General features: G+C 37.9%; 1 protein-coding gene across 1 annotated transcript in view; it reads right to left on the bottom strand.

The window, feature by feature from the left end:
• Positions 1 to 23,646, bottom strand: part of SKIC3 (SKI3 subunit of superkiller complex) — a 117,572-nt gene that overhangs the window by 18,274 nt on the left and 75,652 nt on the right. The window contains exons 28-30 of the mRNA XM_068122557.2: positions 7,380 to 7,460; positions 5,749 to 5,876; positions 1,631 to 1,754 (exon numbers count right to left, since the gene is read on the bottom strand). Coding sequence (XP_067978658.2) covers positions 1,631 to 1,754; positions 5,749 to 5,876; positions 7,380 to 7,460 — 333 coding nt within the window. The remainder of the gene's footprint in view (positions 1 to 1,630; positions 1,755 to 5,748; positions 5,877 to 7,379; positions 7,461 to 23,646) is intronic.

Here is a 23,646-nt window from a genome sequence, read left to right as displayed (position 1 = left end):
ATGTTGTGAGGGGATTTGAAACGAGCTGTGCATGCAAGAAAAACCTCAAACATCGCACAGCTGAAATAATTCTGCATGGAGGAGTGGGCAAAAATTTCTCCCAGTCAATTTCAGAGACTGCTAGACAGTTATAAGAAACACCTACTTGAAGTTGTTTCTGCCAAAGGGGGAAATACCACCTATTAGAGCCAAGGGTGTACTTACTTTTTCCACATGCGAAATTTGCATTTATGTTTATTTAAATTATACAATGGACTACAACATGTAAATGTTTCATGATATTTGTTATATTATATCACATTTATCTATCAATATTGTTGAAATTAAGATCAAATAGCTGTATGTAGAAATATGTTGAAAAAGTCAAACACCTTTACATGGGGTGTACTTACTTTTTCCCGTGACTGTATATCAATTTCATCGGAATCTGTCCACAATTTTTTGAGATATCTTGTTCACAAACAAACAGACAAACAAACAAGAAGACATCATGCAGAGCACGATACTTGCAAAATCCACCCCCCCAACCCCCCTCCCAAAAAAGGTTGCCATTCATCCATCAAATTGTCCATTTCATAAAGATTCAAATTGACGATCCTGATCAAAGCTCGGGTCAATAGGATGAAATGTGACGATTTTTCAGATGAAAATTGATGATTTTAGAAGTTTGACCAAAGTAGACCTTTGACCTTTTTACCTCAAAAATAATTGGCTTCCCAATTCAGCGATGCGCTATGTAATTGCTGTTTAATTCTTCAAGTTAAGATGAAAAGTGATGATTTTTCAGATGAAAATGGATAATTTTGGAAGTTTGATCTCGAGTTGATCTTTGACCTTAAAAAATAGTTAGTTTACCAATTTAGTGGGGCACTATGCAAATGTAAAATTTTAAGTCAATCCGATGAAAATTGACGATTTTAGAAGTTTGGCCCTGAGATGGCCTTTGACCTTTTGATCTTAAAATAGTTGGTTTCCCAATTCAGTGAGGCACTGTACAATTGCTATATAATTTTCAAGTCAATCGGATGAAAAGTGATGGTTTTTTCAGATGAAAATAGATGATTTTGTAAATTTGACCTTGAGTTGACATTTTGACCTCAAAAATAGTTGGTTTCCCTATTTAGTGACTAATATACAAATGCTATTAAAATTTCAATTCATTCGGATGGAAAATTGCGATTTTAGAAATTTGACCTCCAGATCACCTTTGACCTTTGACCTTGGAATTGTGACCTGTAGGCGAGTGACAAACAAACAAACAGAATAACAAATGCAACCGACCAATACAGTATACTTGAAAATCTTCGATTTTGCAAGTAACAAACAGACAAACAGACAGACGAGGGTGAAAACATAACCTCCATCCACCTTTGGTGGTGGAGGTGATAAGGATGAGCAAGATTATAGTTGAAAGGGACAAATAATACAAAATAAATGAAACATCAAAGTTTTCTAGTATAATTGCATAGACATTTAAAGGGCACAGATAATGAATTCGACAAATTGGATTCCTTTGAAAGGTTCGGGCAATAATATTTTACAAATTTGAAAAATGATGTGAAAACAACAAATAAAAATCTGAGCAAATTGCAATAGAAATGTCTTAAAATATTTTGCAAGGCAATATTACCATTTGAAAAGCAGGGTTTTCGCATCGTCGTGATTTCCTCTGCGATACTCAACAAGGGCTAAAGCTATTAGCACAAGAGCCCGGTCTTGCTCTGTAGTTGCTAATGTGAGGGCACGTTCAAATGCTGCAGGGTACATGTCCAACAATCAACCAAACAAAAACAAAATAAGGTATACATTTCATGAAAAAGCTTCCAATCATTGTACAAAGACATATTACAATGTTAACAATTAAATTGTCGTGTCCCCGGGGTTTAGACCCCTGGCTGACGGATGGCCCACCATGCTTTAACTCCGAGACATCGAAGCCGAATTGCTGGCGGTGTTATCTCTTTAGCACACGCAGGGTGTAGGGTAGCAAGGGCTTACCTGCACCGAGTTCACTGGGCGTCCTCGAACCCACCATGGATAAACAAGACAGAACACAAGGGATTGAAAATGCAACAAATAATGAATTTAATGAAAATAATGCCAACAAAAATGAAAGGTAAGGTAAAATCTAATTCCTAATTGGGGCGCCCACACTCAAACACAATTACATGACACAGGGAGAAATAAACGAAATAAAGAAAAGGTTGTGTGAGTTGGCCGATATCAAGCTCTGAGTTCAATGCAGAAGCTTGGGGTGTTTGAATGGCTCCGGTCGGTTGGAAAAACGACCACGCGTTGGCGCGAACAAGATGGCGCCTCGTCGCCAAGCGAGCACAACGAGCCACGAAGCGGTGGCGAAACGTCCTTCTCTCTCAGCCTCCGACTGTTCCATGCTCCACAAAGGTCTGATACTTCTCAGGCGTACACGGCACGAAGCACCCCCGTCCTTTTTCCCAGCCGGAACAAGCGAGAGAGAGAGAATCAAAGTGTGGAATTATAAAGGATATACGAGGGAAGTTATTGCCAAAACAGTTCAATTATATTTCGATTTAAGACTTTATGTGTGCAGTCTGAGCAAGGGAATGAAGATGGAACCAAGACGGCAATTGACCATCTGTGGAATAACCTTGTGACCTCTAAGGATGTGAACAGAGGTAGAATGTTGACTTAGCTCGGGGTTGGTATGCAGCACTCAATTAGAGAGGCTGAACAGGTCAAAAAGGATTGACCTCAGATGGATAGAAACAATGGGTTTTCTCTCCATTCCATGTGATTGTCATCTTGGGCAAACTTCTGAGCCGTTTCATGATGACAAATAAATGCTCTTGGCACCAGGAATATTGACCGACCAAGCCTTTGTAAATGACCCTGAAATTCCAACTGAATACGATTAACGGAGACGGGGCTTATATAACGAACATCATGCCAAGCTTGAATCAGAGATTGCCTGCGAGTGAACAACGCGTCGTTTTCTGTCTGTATTTCTGTGTAAAGTATAAGTGTGTAATAGTGTTGGTTTCTCTCCATACAATGACTGAATAAATCTCAGTGGAACTGTCGTGACGTCTTCTTGATTCTCGTCTTGAGAAATCTCTTCATAAGAAGTTCACCCATTTTACAACAAAAGCCTGACCGCTCCAAGTGCAGCCGCCTCCGTCGAGGGCACAATGAGAGAGAGAGAGAGAGAGAGAGAGAGAGAGAGAGAGAGAGAGAGAGAGAGGCGTCTGCCTTCCAAAGACCCAGGACAGAGAGAGAGCAAAATGGCGGTCGCTTCACCTTTTTCCTCCAGCGCTAGAATGTTCGATGATGATGTCACACTCTAACCAATCGTGCAACACTGTCGCATCGCCCCATCGTTCCTCAACCAATCGTCCTTCGGGGCGTGGCCTGACGGCCATTCTTGACGCCCATCGAGAATATTCGGCTGGGCGAGGTTGTAGTGTTTGGGTACCGTCGGTGATTATGTTGTTTTAACTATGTGCCGAGGTCAAGGCTGGCTAAGTAAATGTTTTATAAGAACAAAGGGAAAAATCACAGAGGCAGTTGCACACTGGGAATTTATTCTTATGCCCTATGCCCTCTCCCCCCCCCCCCCCTTCCCACACCTCCTCCCCCCAAGCCCTCTCCATCCCACACATCTCCCTGCTCTCAAATGTTGTGGTCGTGTGCTTCCCCTTCTCTCCCCATCTTGTCTTCCGCTCCCTCTTTTTGTATATTTTGTTTGTCTGGTTGATTTGTTTGTGAAATAAATGTTAGCTCTTTCACGAGCCTCGATTCAGTATACAAAAACAAACAAACAAAAAAAAACTAATTAGCATAGCTCCACCCTTCGCATGGAGACACATATACGCTTACACGGACATCCAGCCCTAACTTAAATACATGAAGGTTTCTTCTTCACGACATTCAGAGCACGCTACTCTATACAATTATATCTGGACTAAGGTATTTCATCACCTACCCCCACACACGTAACAATATTATTAACAAGAGGGAGAATTGCTTTGCAATACATGTCCCCTCCCGGTCCCAATGAATGTTCTTGTTCCAAGCAAAAAGGGCATAACTCCGTGAAAAATTGGCTAAACGCCCCGAAACTCGAACCTGTTCTTTCTGTAACTTATTCAACTGAAACTTGGTGCAAGGATTTATTATGATATGTTAAAGGGTATGGAAAATGTTCAGAAAAACACACGTGGGACGGACAGATGGAGGGACGGACCGACAGATGGAGGGACGGACGGACAGATGGAGGGATGAATGGACAGACAGATGGAGAGCAAACCTATAGTCCCCTCCGGGTAGGGATCTAATAACGAGCAGGTACCCGTGGAAATAGCACGAAATGTAAAATGTAAATTCAACAATATTATGCAATGAGCAGTTCAATATCAAGGGAATTTAATATATTATCTACCTATGTGCTCTCTAAAGTTGTTGCTTGATTAAATCAACCCCCTTTCCACCCCCAAGTTCTCAACTCCACTCCCTAAACCCAAGTCCTCAACCCCCCTCCTATTCTCCCTTCTGCCTCCCACCCCCAAATCCCTGTCCTCCACTCCCCCTTTCTTCCTGTTCTTCCAAGCAAGAGGGGATTCTTACATCATTATACCATTAAAATGGTACCAGGTGTGAAGTGACAGTCGAAAGAACGTCCAATTCGCAATCTTGAGATCTCAATGAAGTTATTATGAGTAGTTTAATTGTGCTAACAAATGATCCTATATTAACTTTAGTCATCTCACATACACACACACACACACACACACACACACACACACACACACACACACACACACACACACACACACACACACACACACACATACACACACACACCAAATGTTTAAAATATTAAATAATGATGAACCATTTAATTAATGATGTCGCGAGACGGCAGAATCTCACGATATGTGACAGACAGATAGACAGACAAACAAACTGACAAACATTAACTAGATAACTGAAGAGTTCATGGAACACGATACCCCACACAGTTACTTCAATTTTGGTAAAAAAATAAATAATGATTTTAACAATCATTAAAGAAATCTGAAAGTTTAGTGCTATTGAAGTAGTCCAGAAGCATTCCCGACCAACACCCGTATGCACCACCCTGTTGAGCCTTTATTTGTTATATTGAACTACAGTACTGTAAAACTGGAGGTTCTTGGAAGCATTATGAAGGTGATTTGTGTTCTACAGTGTTCAAATATATAATTATATTTGAAAAAAGGTTGAAAGAAATTTAAAGGTGCAGAAACAAAACAAAATCCAGGTTTTACCGCCATTTTCCCAGCACCTTTTACACCACATTATTTAACACGTTACATTAGTTATTCGTGCCTGTCGTATTATGTGTCCATTATGACATTCTTCATGACTACGTTTTCTGTTTGGAGTGGTTTTCAATTTTGTTTAATTGCTTGACAGACAGAGAGTAAAATATTATCTCACTCCTAGCCTTCTGGACATGTACGATCGGGACAAATTTTGAGCCAAAGTACTGTAAAACGAAAGACTTGTCTTCCTATTCATGTTCCGATTTGTGTTCAAAATATAACGTCAAATTTAAATAAGTTATTCCTCTATCATAAACTAATAAAACAGACAGGCAAACACGAGCAGATTGCTTAACCCTGATGTTCGCTTCGCGTGTGTGGGGTCATAACTGCAACAGCACCACAAATTCTTCACAACATAAACTACCAAAATCCAAGAAACCAAGACCTAACACAATGTACTAACCTTCATAACCTTCCTGCTGGCGATCCAGAAGTGTTAGTGTTAAGGCAAGACCTGTGATTTCATCAAAACGCTCCAAAGGTAATATCAAGCGAAAAGCCTTCTCGGACTCTTCATATCGGCCAACAGCACTGGCAGAAAATAAATAATGCTGTGTTAAAATAGTTGAAGGCAAGGGATGAGGGAACATGAACTAATTGATAAAACAAGCTCACACATCCTATCTGAAAGTTTCCACAACTGAATTGTAACCACCTTCTCCAAAATGGTCTTTTCCGAAGGCTCTCTGTGCAAACTTTAGAACGTGTTTAATTTTGTTTGCCATTATGGGGAAATACTTTTGGTACAATTTTGCTTTTCAACCACACTGAAAGTATTTGTTTGTACAACAACAACAACAATAGGCATTTTAAGGCCATTTTCCCTGCAAGAGCGGGGGTTAGCCTTGCGGTCCACATGACAATCTTGTCCACTTTCCCTCACATGTTCCCTCACATATTCATATCTGTTTGTGAGGGAACAAAAACCACCTTACACAAGACAAGGACTGTCTTTTACAAAAGAATGCATTTCTGCAGAAATTGTCTCATCATTGTCTCATAAACCAATGGCGTGAATGGTTACAGTGGAGAACGTGAAAAAGGGTGTTTTGTCCCATTTCTGGGCTCATCATTTTGGAAGACGTAAAAGTCAGTGATCTGAGTGGGCAAGTTAATCAGGATAGAAAATCAGTGTTGGGTGCACAAATCTGAGAAAAGAAACATCAAATGATTGAGTCCTACCATCTCGCTGCAAAATTGACATGTAACATGCAACAAACAAATAAAAGGTTGTTGTTCTTATTATTCCTTCAGATGTTTGACCCATGTTAAGCAAGTTTAGATCAGATGCTTGAAAGCAATAAGTAAGTGGGAAAATAATTGCCAGGAGGGTCATTTACAGCAGTCTACCCGCAAATGATTAGTGGTAGGGTCTTCTCGCCCGAAATTTTAGATCCCACACTATCCATGTGTTTTAAGGCATCAATTTAACACGAGAAACATATCCTTCTTCGATAATTTTCGGAACAACTTCCCCGTTTGTTAGTATCTCCATTTTCGGGTTTCAGAAGATGGGAGGAAGTTCTCTCAGAACTCAACATCTCCACCTCCTTTTTCGGTAAAGGATCATTATTCATGAACCAGATTGTGAACATTCATTCTCACAGCTTCGGTCCAAGGGATCTTTTCAAATTCCTCACTGAATTTCTGACAGCCTCCACTTGCGGATCGTTTGTACTGATATTCCGCGGATTGCTTTATCATTCCTGTTGCTCCGACCATCACTGGTACAATTTCAGCTTTCTTGAATTTCCAAGTCCTCTTGACCTCATTTTTCAGATCCTGGTATTTGGTCATTTTCCTGATTTCTGCAGCATTTACTCCAAAGTCATTGGGAACTGAAACCTCAAACAATACTGATTTTTCCTTTTTTGAGGATCATCTTGTCATGCGTGAGCACTATGTGTTCATTATCACATATACTCCCCCCTTATGAGAACCCATATGCATGGCTATCGGATGAGATTTTACCAAAATATTTACAACGTGGTTCTTTGTGGAATATTTGTACTATCGCCACATGAATGTACCTACCGGAGTGTCCGTCCATGATGCTGTAAAGAGGCGTTGAGTTTTTTCCGATCAGTTCCAACTTGTTGAAAGATTTCCACCACCCTGCAGACATAATGGATGCATAGATCACTCACAAGTGATGACGATTTTTGTGTTCTGGAAATTTTCATTATGACTACCAATGTCAAACAATTCATAAAGTTGTATTCCTTTTCCGATAAAGTTACTTCTTGTTTTCTGAACCTCATATCTCACTTTGTTCAACCCTGTCCATACTTCTACGCTTTCAAGGTGCCTGTGAATCAGCGTCGACCTGTGACTTATTTTAAGTTACAAATTGTGCTTGCTTTACCGCATGGCTTGTTAGCACAAACCGGAAATGCTTATAAAATGAACTAAATTTGCAATTAAAATCACCGAAATCATTTTCCTTCTGTAACTAGAGATGGTAGTTAATCTAAAACTCAACTAAACGGTTTCTTCTTCAGTCCAACCCAACCGTTTCTTTTTTTCTGACGGTTTCAGAAAACGGTTTCTTCTTTCTGTTTCTCTTTTGTAATTGGATATCAGAGCTGGTGGGATAGCCGAGAACAGAGGTTCTCAACCAATTTACCACAGTGACCCACACTTTGAGCTCTCAATGTGTGATGTGGGTGGCACCCACACAACTTACTTCAGGTGTATGCACATACAGTCACGTGAAAAAGTAAGTACACCCCATGTAAAGTTTTGACTTTTTCAACATATTTCAACATACAGCTATTTGATCTTCATTTCAACAATATTGAGAGATAAAGGTGATATAATATAACAAATATCAAGAAACATTTACATTTTGTAGTCCATTGTATAATTTAAATAACCATAAATGCAAATTTCGCATGTGGAAAAAGTAAGTACACCCCTACATTTATCACTACTCCAAATACCTAAAATTAGAATCAGGTGCACCAGCTCAGGTGTCAATGATTAGAACATCATTAGAGAGGATCATGGAGGAACCTGTCTTACTTAAACCTCAGACATTTTGTTTGGTTTGCTCTTTGTTGTTGAAGTGTGCGGCGTCACCATGCCTAGATCAAAAGAGATCTCTGAGGCCTTCAGAAAGAAGGTTTTAGATGCCTACGAGTCTGGGAAGGGATTTACAAAAATCTCCAAACAATTTGAAATCAATCATTCGACTGTCCGGAAGATCATCTAAAAGTGGAGAAGATTCCAAACAACTGCCAACTTGTTCAGGCCAGGCCGCCCCAGCAAGTTCAGCCCGAGAGCAGACCGCAAGATGCTGAAAGAAGTCTCTAAGAACCCCAGAATGTCATCACGGGACCTACAGGTAGCTCTTGCCATTGTTGATGTCAAAGTGCACGAGTCTACCATTAGAAAGAGGCTGCACAAATTTGATCTACATGGGAGGTGTGCCAGGAGGAAACCTTTGCTGTCCAGAAAGAACATCAGGGCAAGACTAAAGTTTGCCAATGAACACCTAGGCAATGACCAGCACTTCTGGAACAATGTGCCCTGGACAGACGAGTCAACGGTCGAGCTATTTGGCCACAGAACCAGAAGACATGTTTGCCGAAAACCAAAGACAGCATTTGACCACAAGAACCTGATACCAACTGTAAAGCATGGTGGTGGAAATATTATGGTTTGGGGCAGCTTTGCTGCATCAGGGCCTGGGCAGCTCACCATCATAGAATCCACTATGAATTCTTCATTGTACCAGAGGGTGCTTGAGGATAATGTGAGGCCATCTGTCGGAAAGTTGAAGCTCAACCGAAGGTGGACCTTGCAACATGACAATGACCCTAAACATACCAGAGTAGTGTATATATGTTGCTTCTGGGACACTCTCATTTTCCCATTGACTTACATGTTAATTTTTCCCCTCCCTCATTGTCCCTAAACACCTCTATTTCTCTCACCCTGTTCTTTACGAACCTTCTAACCTTTTGACATGTTATCCTTATTCATTAGACCACTTAAACAATGGTCCTTCTGTGTGAACCTGTGATCCTTCTGACCTTATGGACCTTTTAACCTTTTACTCTTAATATCATCTGGTGAATAATCTTTGACCCACTCAAACAACGACCCTACAAATATTTGTTTATGCGTGGGAAATAATTTAATTCTCTTGCCACTCCCTTCACCATCTAATATATTAACAAAAAAGATGTTTGAGTTTGGTTCTTTATTAAGATATTTTAACTGAGCTAAGATAAAATGGTAAACCACCCTCAATGTTCTTGTTTGAGCGCCTCCAGTGCCACATACCATTTTTAAATTAAAGTATATATTTTCCTGGCAACCATCAAAGTTTTCCGTCCACTCAAAAATATTTCCATCTTTTTTACCCAATTCACCGGTATTTAAATTAATTCTCTTATTTGTTTTGTAAATTTTTTTACCAGTTGTCTTTTCAATTATACCTATTTGATATTTTTCACATTCGTTATGTTTACCATTTATATACCAAGATTGATTACACCTCCACTCTTTAGTCTGGTTGGTACTTGGTTCTATCATTTATATAACTAGGGCATGCCCGTACTATATATATATCTAAAATTATATCCCCCCCCTCTATTTACATGAAATGGTTTGGTCCAAAGCGAACGGCTTGCGGGTACGGTGACAATCCCCCCCCCCCCCCCCCCCTCTATTTACATGAAATGGTTTGGTCCAAAGCGAACGGCTTGCGGAGTTTGGTAAAGAAATCGCCATAGCGTGCACAAACGCGCAGGAAAGCGAAAGAATCGCAAATTAGTTTTAATTAGTTTTAAAACATAGTTTAACGCCAACATAGTTTGCCAACGTGAAATAAATGAATACGCTCTCAAATGTGCCGTCCGAGGCAGAGTCTGTTCGGCACGTTCGGCACACGTGATAGCTCGCTGCTCTCTGATTGGTTGAATCGTTTTTTGGACATAGCTCGGTAACTACTTGTCCGATTAATATGAAACCTTGAAAAGGCACATCCTCGGGTCCCCAGCAATATACCTGGCAAGTTTCAAGTATATCGGACCCGTGGTTGTCGAGAAACAGCGGTCACAGACATACAGACATACATACATACATACACACAGAGATTACTGGAATTATAGATAGATAGTAAAAAGGCGGCGGTAGCCCGTTAAAATCCCTAACCCCCTCCATAAGGGAGACTATCAATTCCATTTTCTAAAATAAACCTCTTATCATCAAAAGCCCCCAATGCTTTCTTATTCACCTCTTCTGAATATAATTTATGTTTATAACTTCTTATTCCATTAATCTTTCTAAACTCTTCTTTCTTTGTTGTTAAACAGTTATAATAATCCTTAAAGTTTATTGTTTCTTTAATGACATTTTTCTTTATGCCTTTTAACTTCTTATCAGTTTTTTCAACGTTATTCACAATGTATTTATAAGCACAAGCCTTAGACCTCAATCCCACAAATTCACTCATGACATTTCCTCCTAATTCATCCTTAAACTTTCCAATCACCTTTTTATTTTTAGAAGAGAACAACTCACTCTCTGGACTGTAATTACTAGTGTCATAGATATTAATGTCCTTTTTCATGTCTGAATAAACATCATCAGTATTAATTTGCAAAATAAAACTATCTGTATCCATATAAAGTAGATGAACATCATTTTGATATTTCTTCCTCAAGTTATTATAAAAGTAATCATACATTAATGACTTTGATAAATCAAGAATTGATGTTCCAATATAAATAGGTTTGTCCATTTCAATACTCTCTTTAATCAAATGGATCGCACAAAAGTTCTCAGTAAAGACCTCAGCTCTAGTAAAACTCGGTCTATTAATTAATTTTGATGCTTGTTTCCAAGATGTTGATAGTCTGATATTTTGTCTTTTTCTCACATTTTCCATGGTCTTACCAAAGACCGCATTATTCATCAATTTATAAAAGTCTTTCTCAAAATCTGTTTTTGACTCTGTTCTTCTTTGTGTATTAAAATCAATGTACCCCTTCAACCAATGACTTTGATTGAACTTTAGAACCCTATGGATCTTCTCTACTCTTAGACCTTTTGATAAATATTGTCGCAAATTTCTTTGGTGTAGAACATAATTTTTCTTGTTATATAATGTAGTAAGTAATTTTTCTGTTGATTCACCTATATTAAATGATTGTTGATAATCACTTAACCACTCCTTCTTTGGACTTTCCTTTTCACAAGCAAATGGGAGATCTTTGTGTAGGTTATGAAGTTCCTCTGGATATTTCAAATCGACCTCAAAATAATAACCAACCTTTGAATCATCCAATTCTTTTTGTGTAGAGATACATACATCTTGTAAAACCTTTTTGTAATCTTTTTCCTTTACCCATCTAAGTTTTCCATAAGGAAGAGCCTGAGACATTGCCCAGCCATACAGGTTGTTCGCATCATAATACATCAAGTAGGAGCTCTCTACCGATGGATCATAATTTGGAATGTACTTGTTATTTGCTTTAGCATATCTCTTTGAACAGACTTGTGAAATTCCTCCTCTCTTTGCCTTTTCAATCATCAAAAGCATATCAACATCGGTTATCAAATCCAAAGCTTGTTTTGTAATTTTTAACATCGCGCTCCAAGCCAATCCAGGAGCAGTGTAATAGTGAGCAGGATCCAATCCATATCCAGAATGACAGATTGTTCTGAAAGCCTCAAACACATCAGCCAACAAAAGCACATCAGTTTTGAGGTACAAATCGTGATACTCACCAAGATTCTTAATGTTATATTTTTTCCAAACATTTTGTGCGTGTACATAATCTTTATCAGATATATGACTATTATTTAATTTGTTATAGAAATTTTCTTTTAAAGGAAGTTGTGTTTCATTGAATCTCTCAAATGAGTCCATATAGTCATAGGGGTAAATTCCCTTTTGTGTTAGAAAATCTTTATCTAAAAAATACTCTGAAAGACATGGAAACTCTTTTAGATTTTGAACCAAGTTAGCCAATGGACTTGCCATGAATTTAAATGTATCAAGAAATCTGATATGAGTAATAGGAGATGTGTGAATTGTTTTTGTGAATGAAATGTATTTCTGATCCGTGTTTGGAATTGCTGAGATACTTCCAGAAGTCTTTGAGAGTTCCTTGATAAATAGATGTGTATCATAATGAGCGTTGTTATGAAGAAAGACAGGAATGAAAGAGGGGAGTTGATAATTAATATTACAACTTTGATGAGCCGGACCTCTATATTTACCAGTGAGATGACAATGGTCTCTAACCTTTAGACCTTTACCAATTTTCTCCTCACAAATATGACAGACATTGTTTTTTATAAATTCCCTTTTTTCTTTACTTGTTGAGGACATTGGTTTATTGGTTTCTCTCATTATCTTGGTTAATCGAACACAGTCTTTTTCTAGTCGTTTCACAAACTCCTCTGGGGGTATTTGAGCCTCTATACATCTCTAACTTGTTATAATTATCACCAACGGATGATTTGATATAATAACAAAAACCACAAGGAGTATGTTTTTGACATTTATTTGTGTATGATTCTTTTGGATCTGGAGAAGCAGTATCAATTTTTTCTAAAATACTTTCAAAATCAGCATATATAACAAATGGATGTTTTATTGTTTTCTTTTCATCTTTGAATGTGATCTTTGAGTCTTTTTTAGGCATGTTGATTACCGTTGATTTATGTTCACCACAATAATTTGAATGTTTATCTAATCTTTCTTGTGTATGGAAGAAGTTAAGACAACGCATACAAATATATATTTTATTTGTTCTTTTACATACTTGTGGTTTTATTAATTTTGTAATATCTTTGATGTATGTATAATGTGAATTTTCATCTGAATTAAAATATAGAAGATTAATATGAGTTTGTTTACAATTGTCAGAAAGCTTTAAAACCTGAATGTTGTTTGTTTCTGTTAGACCATAAACATTAACTGATAAATTATTCAACTTTTCAAATTTAGGAATATCATTTAAAGTCATCGGAAACTTTAGATCTTTCGTATTTAATGTATTCTCATATTTTTTATAATGAGATACTCTTTCATCATGAAAATGTGGAGGATGTAAGTGTGCTAGAATAGACCAGAGAAAACATTTATTGTCTTTATTTTTGATATTGATAACTGCTTTTCTATTTTTGATAACACTGGGTAAATCAATGTAAGAAGAAGCCTTTAGAGGATCTGATTTAAGAATATGAATGTCTATGTAAATAATTTTTCCTATATTGAATCCACTTCCTACGATTGAATTATCCACATCTTGCTCTTGTTTAATAAGTTCATCATAGACTCCTGATGTTTTAAAATCTTGATATGAAGATATAAAGTGTGGCTCAGTTCTCATGTATGGTATATCTATAACTCCTTCGTCCTTTGTCATTTCTAATTTTACTCCCATATAAAATTTAAGTGGTTTCATTTCTTTTAGTGTTTTTTCAATCAACGTTTGAACAGCAGGTTTAACTATTTCTACAGCATCAACTATAGACTCTGGTTCAGGAGGTTTGAAGTTAAAGACTCTTATTTTAATATGTCCTTTGAATGCACCATCAGAGTTTTTAATAGTAAACAATTTTGACAAGTGTTTGTTAGTTTTAAGATGGGCTTTAAACCCCTTCTTGAGGGTGGTTGTTTTACAGACCTTACAATGTTTTGTTTTAGGTGGAAGAGGGGAAAGTTTGTTAAGAATGTTGTATGTATGTTTTGCGGTGAGAATATGTTGTTTATAATATTTTACTTCCTTCTTGCAAGTATCACAATAAACCATATTTATAGCGTGAGAAAACGTGGTGTTTTATATATATCACTGTGCTTAAAATAAAACACTTTTGAGCTTTACAGCTCCGTTTTATATATATCGCTGTGCTTAAACTAAAACACTTTTTCACTCAGAATCATCTAAGTCATAACTATCACATGAATACTCAGAATCATACTCAGAGTCATCAATAAAGCTACTCTCATAACTATCATTTGAGCACAAACTATTAGTATCATAACTATCATCTGTGTTCAATGAAATACTATCATCACCATCGTCCGAGTTCAATGAAATACTATCATCACTATCGTCCGAGTTCAATGAAATAGTAAAATCTTCACTGCTGTAATGACTCATATTTAATTAGCAGAAAAAACCTTTCCATCTATACCAATATACTTTCTTTCATTAACGGATTCAATCTCTACATTTTTAATATCAAAAGTTATCTTTAAATAATCTCTAACTATCATAGAACGAAATGACATTTCACCAGAAATATTAACATCATTCATTTTACTTAGATCTACACCCTTTGGATTATTAAAGTAAATACAAATTTCTCCACGAGTATTGTTGATGGTCTTATCATTCTTTTTCAAAGTATCGTGGTCAATCACTTTTTCAAGCTTTGAATAAATTGCCAGGAGTAGAGGAGAAACTTTTGTTAGATTTACTTTAATGGATGTCTTTCCAGGTATAGTTAGAGCTCTTCCTTTAAATGAAATAGAGGGGCTCATGTTATTTTCCATAACTGGTTTTACCCAAAAATTTCCATATTTATCTTTGTTCAATTTAACATCTTTGACATATTTTTCTATATCTTTCACCGAAGTAGAGATTGATTGAAATTTGTCTTTTGTGCTTTGAAACATTGTATTTATTAATGAATAAACTTGCATTTAGTTTAAGTAAAAATTTACCACATAAATATGATAAGTTCTGAAGGATATTTAGAATTTCCAGACTCTCCATATGATAAATTAGAGAATTGTCCGGCTTGTGATAGAGTGGGGCTTAATGATGAGGATTCATATACACAATGTTTATTCTGTGATTATATTCTAATTAATGATAATAAGAAATTTAAAAAAACATATAACTCTTTTAAATTAGAACCAAAAATGAATTACTTTACAAGATTAATAAGAGAGATGAATGTTAAGCATTATGGTGATAATACACCATTTCTTACAAGGAAAGAGACTCTTTGTATTGAGGAAATGTATAAGGGTTTAATGATATTTATTATTCAAAATAATTTTAATGGAAATGTTAATACAAGATACTACATAAATAAAATAATGAATTATTTTGAAATTAAACCCAAACTCAGGATAAAATATAGAGTTTCTAAAATAGCTCAAAAAAAGTTGGATGACTTGTTTTCCAAATATATAAATGAATGATTTTTTACCCGTTTGGGAAAATAAGATAAAATTTAATAACCATAAAAACATTCCAAATTCATTGAGATGTCTAATAGTTGGTTCAAGCGGATGTGGAAAAACCTGTTTGCTTTTAAAGATGCTCCTTACCCCCAACTTTTTAGATTATGATAATTTAATAATTTTTACGAAGTCAAGTTTTCAACCCGAGTATCAACTACTCTCACAGGGTTTTAATGCAGGTCTTAAAAAGGAAGACATTATCGGTTTATTTAAACTTCAAAACAAACTAAATGATTATAACATTGAGGATATAATACAACTATTTTGTGATACACAGAAACCTAAACCAAAACCCATAACTTGTATTCTCAGTGATAATACGGATGATATACCTTCACCTCAAGATTTAGATAAATCAAAAAAGAACCTCGTCATCTTTGATGATTGTGTTAATGAGAGAAACCAAACAGTAATGGATAGCTACTATACAAGAGGGAGACATTCTTCTTGTAATTGTATTTATCTTAGTCAGTCATATTTTCAACTCCCTCGACGCTCAATAAGAAACAATGCTAATACTTTTATTTTATTGAAGTTAAATTCAATAGATGTAAATAATTTTTGGAGAGATAATTGCTCTACGTTATGTAGTAAAAAATAATTTGAAAATTATATGAAACACACGATTGGAAAATATAAATATATTGTTGTGAAACAAGATGAGATATTAAAGGATGTATTTTTATTTTAAACATAATTACATATAGTCAGGTTTGTTATGTAATTTCGTTCTTTTTTTGTGGAGATTAGCAAAACTATACATTTTTGGAAAGCTGATAGCACCAGGAATCCGAAAAACCATGTTTCCATTTGCGCAAATTTTTCTTTGGCGGCCATATTGGATTTTCAAAATGGCCACCATCGGAAACCTATTTTTCGCGATATCTCAACATCCGAACCACCTAGAGTGCTGATTCCAACACCTATACCCACATTTTTGGGGATGAGGAATCACATGAAGCCATCTAAAATAATCTACACCTACCCTGGGATACCAGGTGGCAGCCTACAGCGGATTTTCAAGATGGCCACTTTCAGGAAACGTGTTTTTTTCTGAATATGTATACCACATTGAGTGATGTTTCGCTACATTGTGGCACACGGATCATAATTATGAAACCACATCCCTCATATATCCTAAACAGGTGATTTATGTATTCAAGAGGTAAGTATATAGAGATGAGGCTATACAATCCATAATTATACATGTAATAATTACTTTTATTTGAACATAGAATATTTCCCATAGATGAAATTTTATCTTTGTCAACATTCATCAACATTTTGTCCTCATAGGTTTTCAAATGTCCTCATCACTGTCGTCAGAGCAGAGAACAGGTTGACAGTCATCGTCGTTTTCACATTCGGAGCTGCACAAACACAAGTCTGTGCATGCCAAGTCATTGGCACGGCACGAACACCGTCTCGATGAGCAGTCTCCTTTGCACTGACATCTGACCATCTCAAGTATTGCTTTCGGTACTGGTGGTACATCTGTCATTAGTGGTTTCAATTCCCCATCGTTGTCCTTGAAGTAGCCATGTTGCTGTGGATCCAGGAACACTTGATGTGCGATAGTAGCCTGAGCCCATACCCTTGCCTGAAGATGTACACGATCAACATGCTGATTTAGAGCCCCTAGCGTTGGAGGTAACTTGTGACTTTCAGTCATGTGTTTACAGAAGAGGTACCAGCGCAACTCCGGAATGCTGTCGATACATATTCCCTTTGGTACGTACACTGCACATACAAATCTTGCCAAGTTGGACATCTGATCTGCGGTCACATCTGCAGCATCACCGAGCATTCTCATGGCCTGTATCACGTCACTATCGGCTCTGACGAAAGCTTCAAACCATGTTGTTTTGCCTATTCGCGAAAACCGTCCAGTATTGTCTGCTCCTGTGAATGTGTGGAATGCTGGCAATGCCTTGGCCTTTTCGACGCCAAGATTGTTCCAGATTGGTTGTACTTGCACAAGGCCCGACACAAGGGAGACAGCAGTGTTTTTGAGCAGAACATCATAGTTAGCTATGACCAAGACCAGGACATCCGTATCAGGAGAGAAGAAGGTAAGCTGTTCTGCGTTGGGATTGCGGCGAGTTGCCAGCACTGCTTGGTGAATCATCAGAGTGTCTGCCTCCTCATGATTATTGTCTTCAAAATGCACGCCTTTGTTACTCTTGGCCTTTCCTGCTGCACATATAATTATCAGCTTGGAGGCATCTCTGTTGTACTCCAACGTTTTCTCAGCCAGATATTCTGCCAAATCTGACTTTGTCTGATCGTGTGACAAGAACCGCTTCATGGTGATGTGTTGGATCTTGGTATTGTCCTTCACTTGGTACTGGACTGGATTGTGCCCCCCTCGTCTTTTTTGTCTTGTGCTTTGCTTCAACGAATCGGCCTTGTAAGTATCAAACAAGATAACTTCGTCAAAATGTCTTGTCAGTGACATCAATCTGGTATTAAAGCTGACACTGAGATCTTCAACGGTTACTGTTGCAGCTGGTTTTGTCGACAATTTCTGTACAAGAACCATGGCGTCGACTACTGCTATTTTCATAGCTGCAGAGTTATGGACTTGAGCTTGAGGACTTGAGGTCGGAGCTAAGTCACCCGGAGCTAAGTCTCCATGTTTCACAAGGAGATGGATTAACTTTGACTTGTCAAGGCAAGGAAGCAGGTCACCGTTTGGTGCGAACAAGGCGTGAGGTGTAAGGGTGAATTCGTAGTTGCCTATTGCGTCTTTCTGGTCAACATCACGGCTTGATTTTGTCAATATCATCAGCCTTCCATACAAGTCTTTTGTTTCCTTCAAGTCGACTGACTTGTCCCTGAGCATGATCTTGGTCTTCTTCACACCAGACAAGTACATCGTGTTGTTTTCTTTTTTCACGGGTGCAAATAAGCTGACTGTTCCGTTGATTCTTTCGTCAACATACTCTTCGTACAAGTGTTGACCAATGTTGTCGATATTCAGGATTTGTGACGTGTGCTCCTCTGGGACATAGGCATGTGTGATCAAGTTGTATATGCTATTTCCTTCTGTGGTAAATGGATTGCCATGACTCATGATAGCAGCCTTGATCTTTTCAACCGCTGTATTGTTCAGATTCACTGCCCTCGGACTAAGTTTGTGGTGTTCTGTCACTTTGTCTGTTTTGGTGTCGAACTGATCTTTGAATTCTCTGGTCAGCCGTGACAATTCTGGAGAGGCCATAAAGAATCTCTGCCTTGCATTGGCATTATTGGAGATGCCTGGAAGTCCAGAATGAACCTTCATTGCTCTGTTTTCCTGTTCACAAGCGTGGTCTGCACCGATTGATACAAAGGGGATGCTAGATTTCGTTACTGAGATATTTCCATTCTCGAGTTCCCTGTATGTGGCCGGATGCGTCTTCCTCAGGTCATACATATCTGCTATGTATCGCGGCCAAAGACGTTTGTATTTGATACGATCCATGGAGAAAAATAGCTTGCTGAGTGCCTCACCAGATTCGAGGTGGAGTTTGAGATCTGTGTCCCGAGAAGCTTCCACAAAGAACAGAATTGTCTCCACTCGATGCAGGTAATTCATCAAGGACTTGAACATGGCTTTTTTGGATTGTTCTGTTTCCCAAGTCTTGAATATGTTCACAACATCAGCTGTAGTGATGACATTCAACAGTTTTGTGTTGGCTTCTTTCACACTTGTGGCTTTGGTGAACTTGTCCTTTTCTGAACATGCCTCGTCTATTTCTTCTGACATATCTGAGCAAACGGCTTTCAACTGTGGATAATCTTTGAAGAACAGGTCCAGCGCCATTTCATAAAGTGCTATATATGAATAAATATGAGCACGGAGAATGCGTTTGTAATGCGAACATCTCAGGATCTGCCTTGTTGTTGAAGGTCCGTAGAGGTCGGCCTCTATCCACGCGTCATCAATACCTGAGTTCTCAATGGAAGTACCCAGGGCTCTCAAAGCAGCCATGACCACATGCAGCTCGCCAAGCCGAGGTACAACGGTACCTTTCAGGTCTGGCCTTGCATCCAGCAGCCTTATCACCTTTTCATAGAGGGCCATATCCCAGGAAATGACTGTAGGGTGGCTTGTACCAACAACTAAGTTCTTTAGCTGAGTTGTCTGAGAGATGACGGTCAGAAGAGTCGACCACTCGTGTGCTACTTCAGGTAGAAGGGGTAAGACTCCGACTTGTGTCAAACTGTGACTACCCGACAGCAATGAGTGGTATCCTGCCCAACCAGGTATATATGTGCTGTTTGATTTCTGCATTCTGGTGATCATAGAAGCAACCAACCATCCTAGATGTGTAAGGTGATACGCTGGTGATATACCATCCTTGCTGATGTGGAATGTGTCTGTTCTCTTTATGGTTTTCGGCACCGGCTTGTCACAATGAAGCATAGGAACCTGGTACGGGGTCACTGACAAACTGGTAGTGTCAGCTATGCTCAGTTGTGGCGCCAATGTTTCTCCTTGAGTGTCACGTTTTTGATAAACAGCAATGATTGTTCCATGGGTTGTCCCTTTGCCATCCACGCTGTCTTCAGCAAAGTCTGTGTTATCAGCTGCAAAAAACACAAAAGTTCCCTTCTTCAAAAATGGAGGAACATAAAGTCCTTGGAACTTCAGGGTGTTTTCCACAATGGCATTTGCTAGGGCTGTTTCGAGGTGCATAACACGACTGTACGAGACACAGTAACCTTGAGAGCAGAGACTTTCCAGGAGTTTCTTGTTTCTTGTGTCATGGTGAACTGCCAAGGCTAATCCTAGAGACTGTGGAGTTTCTTGTGATTTGGTTGATCGGAAGGTCGCAGAATCAGTTTTGGGCCTATAGTTCACTTGCTTGTCAGATTTGAATCCACCCAATAGCATCTGACTAACAGTGAGTACTTCTCTGTTAACGTGAGTGGTTCGTTTTTCAGTTTCTAGTGTTTCTGTTGGCCCCACCATAACCCATCTGATCATTGCGTGGAGTGCTGCTGGAACATCATCTGTGCTGCTAGTGACCTGTATAGCATCGGATGAGTTTTCCTGTTGGTGGAAGTTCTTGATAATTCTGCGCAATGCCTTTGCTGCTTTATAGATAATATTCAGATCGTCTACTTCACTTTCTATCATGGCAGACTGAACCATATCGGATTCGCATGCATCTGGGGAGTAAAGAACAGAAGGTTTTCTCCTGTCCTTTTGCCTAACAGACGTTACGTGTGGTAGTTCTAGAAGAATTCTCTCCTTGAGCCAGTGTCTACTATATGCAGGGAAGTGGTGCGCCAATGCATCTGTGCCACCAAGCAAGTTGATGTATGTTGTTTCAATATGTGCCATGGATAAGTATTGTTTATTCTGAGTTTGACAGTCGACAAGGCTAATCAACTCAATCAAACATGATGTTTGAAACGGATGACCTCTCTCTGTTGTTCCCTTGTTATCCTTGGTACGTAACACATGGAATACATTTGTTGTCCAACATGACTTGTGGTATTGAACATCGATTGCATGTGCATCAGTGGGTGAGATGGATGTGTTTAACCTAGTTTGCAGGGTGAGATTTCCAGACAGCTCCACAGCATCGTGTAATGCTTTCCCACCGTTTTCTGTTCTCAATGTGTACAATTTTTGCTCGTTATCTTCCTGGCAGAAAAAGCAATGTTCCTTAATGAATGGAGCTGTTGCAGAACGTGTAAACGGACTGGTGGTGGAAGTTGATGGTTCGTCCAGTTCTGTGCTTTTTCGCTTTTGTCCACGTTTTTTCTCTGTGTAGGAGCCGGCTGAAATGTGATATTGATGGCGGTCTTTGGCACGTTGTACCTTCTCTTTGTTGGTTGCATTTGAATAACAGATACGATGCCAAACTGCATTATTGAATTGCAGACTTTCACTTGTTTCATCCTTTAAGCGACTGTGAATTTTAACATATTTTCCATCATGGTAGGCTGCTCTATCATTAAGGGTTTGTAGCAAGTGTTCAAACGAGTCCGGTTTGGGCTGCTGGACAAGCGTTCCATATTTTGCTGAAGCGGTTTGACAAATTATGCAGTGCTGCCACTGTGTGGGCTGAGTCGTAACTTCACTCATCTTCTCTCAAGACCTGCAAATATATAAAACGACAACAGGTAAGTAATTGTGAGCTTCATGAGGTTTATTTTAAATGAACTATTAGGTCTGATATAATGACTTTCCATGTACATGAACTGAACATGTTGAAATGATTATTTTCATGTACATGAATTATGAAATGAAATGAAATGAGTAGATTATTTTAGATGGCTTCATGTGATTCCTCATCCACAAAAATGTGGGTATAGGTGTTGGAATCAGCACTCTAGGTGGTTCGGATGTTGAGATATCGCGAAAAATAGGTTTCCGATGGTGGCCATTTTGAAAATCCAATATGGCCGCCAAAGAAAAATTTGCGCAAATGGAAACATGGTTTTTCGGATTCCTGGTGCTATAAGCTTTCCAAAAATGTATAGGTTTGCTAATCTCCACAAAAAAAGAACGAAATTATAAATCTGAACATAATGAACCTGACTAATATATAAATGACAACAATTATTATTAACCTTGTGGGTAAATCTGCTTCTGGAAAGAACTTTCATAAATCTAAACTCTTGAATAGTAAAAATGAAAAGATTGTAAGTTTTTTTTAAAAACACCCTCTGATTCGTTTTGTGAGTACTACAACCAGAGCAAAGCGACCAGGAGAAGTAGAAGGGAAAGATTATTACTACATTTCAATGGAGGAACATATGCGATTGAGGAACGAAGGTCAAATATTTGAGGAGGTCTCTCTTGGTTCTACAAAATATTCACATTGTAAGAGTGAGTTAAATAAAGTAAAATCTAATGGTCTTGGGATTTTAGAAACTAATCCTGAAGGAATGAGACAAATTATTAAACAATTGTGTGGTGATGGAGTTTAGATTTTATCATTCGGTTTTGATATCGATGAGGAGACTCAACGCAAACGTATGAAAAGCAGAGATACAAGTATTAGTGAAGAAGAAATAACAACTCGTATTAATACCAATAAAGAATTTGATGAAATATTTAAAGAAAAAGATTTATTTCAACACATTTACTATAATGATGAAGAAAAGGAAAATTTTCCCATTGACCTTTACAATTCATTAAATGATATTTTTCAATACTAAATGAATGCCGAAGAAAGAGCAAGAAAGTTTAAGGAACATCAAGAGTTGGTTTCAAAAGTTGTAAAGCAACAGGAAGAGATAAAGAAGAAACGGAGACAGAAACTAACTGGTGAAGAAGCCTTTGAAAGAAAACAAGAGAAATTTTTTAAACCGCTTTTAAAAACTCAACACCCTACAGTTCCCACGGTAGAATTTACTCCGAAAAAACTTCAAATGCTCAAAGATTTTAGTCAGATAACAAAACAAGAACTTGGAAAATTACAATATGATGATGAAGGATTATTTCGGAAACTTGAGGAGGTAAATCAACCACCTAATTATGTTGTGGAAGCTCTTCAAAACAATGAATATTTGGCGGGTTCAAAAACCAGAGCAGGTCTCATTCCAACAGAAGAACCAGCAGTGTTTCATCTTGTGGAAGAAAAGGTATTGATATTTAATGATGAATTGATGTTCTTGAGTTCTACTCAACCAAATGTTAAATTAACTCCAAGATTAATGTTTCTTCTAACAAACCCCGGATTCAGCGGTTCAAAATATTTTGAGGAACCACTTGATATGGAAAGAGAGGAAGATAGGGTATATATTGAGTTGCTAAATGCACTTGATTATGGAGTTTCTGTTGCTGGTAAAAGTAAGAAGAATGAGAAGGAGAAACATATTATTGATGCTTTAAGTAAGCTTGGTTCGGGTGTTAGTTTTCTTCCAAATGACCCATCACAATTAGTTAATAGGCTATTATTGTTGTTACGTAGTAAGAAGGCTGGAAACAACAATTGTTTTAATGAATCCTCAGCCATTTTAGATCAGTTGATGAACATGAAAATAATTAATAAATGTCAATACAAAGATATTTTATTAGATATTAAATAAGATGAGAAGCACAATTCTTAGTTTTAATTTCACAACGAGCGA

The sequence above is a fragment of the Myxine glutinosa genome, chromosome 7, assembly GCF_964187855.1.
Source record: "Myxine glutinosa chromosome 7, kmMyxGlut1.1, whole genome shotgun sequence".
NCBI classification, from domain to species: domain Eukaryota; kingdom Metazoa; phylum Chordata; class Myxini; order Myxiniformes; family Myxinidae; genus Myxine; species Myxine glutinosa.
The sequence above is the reverse complement of the archived record's forward strand: the minus strand, read 5'-3'. Positions and strand labels throughout refer to the sequence as shown.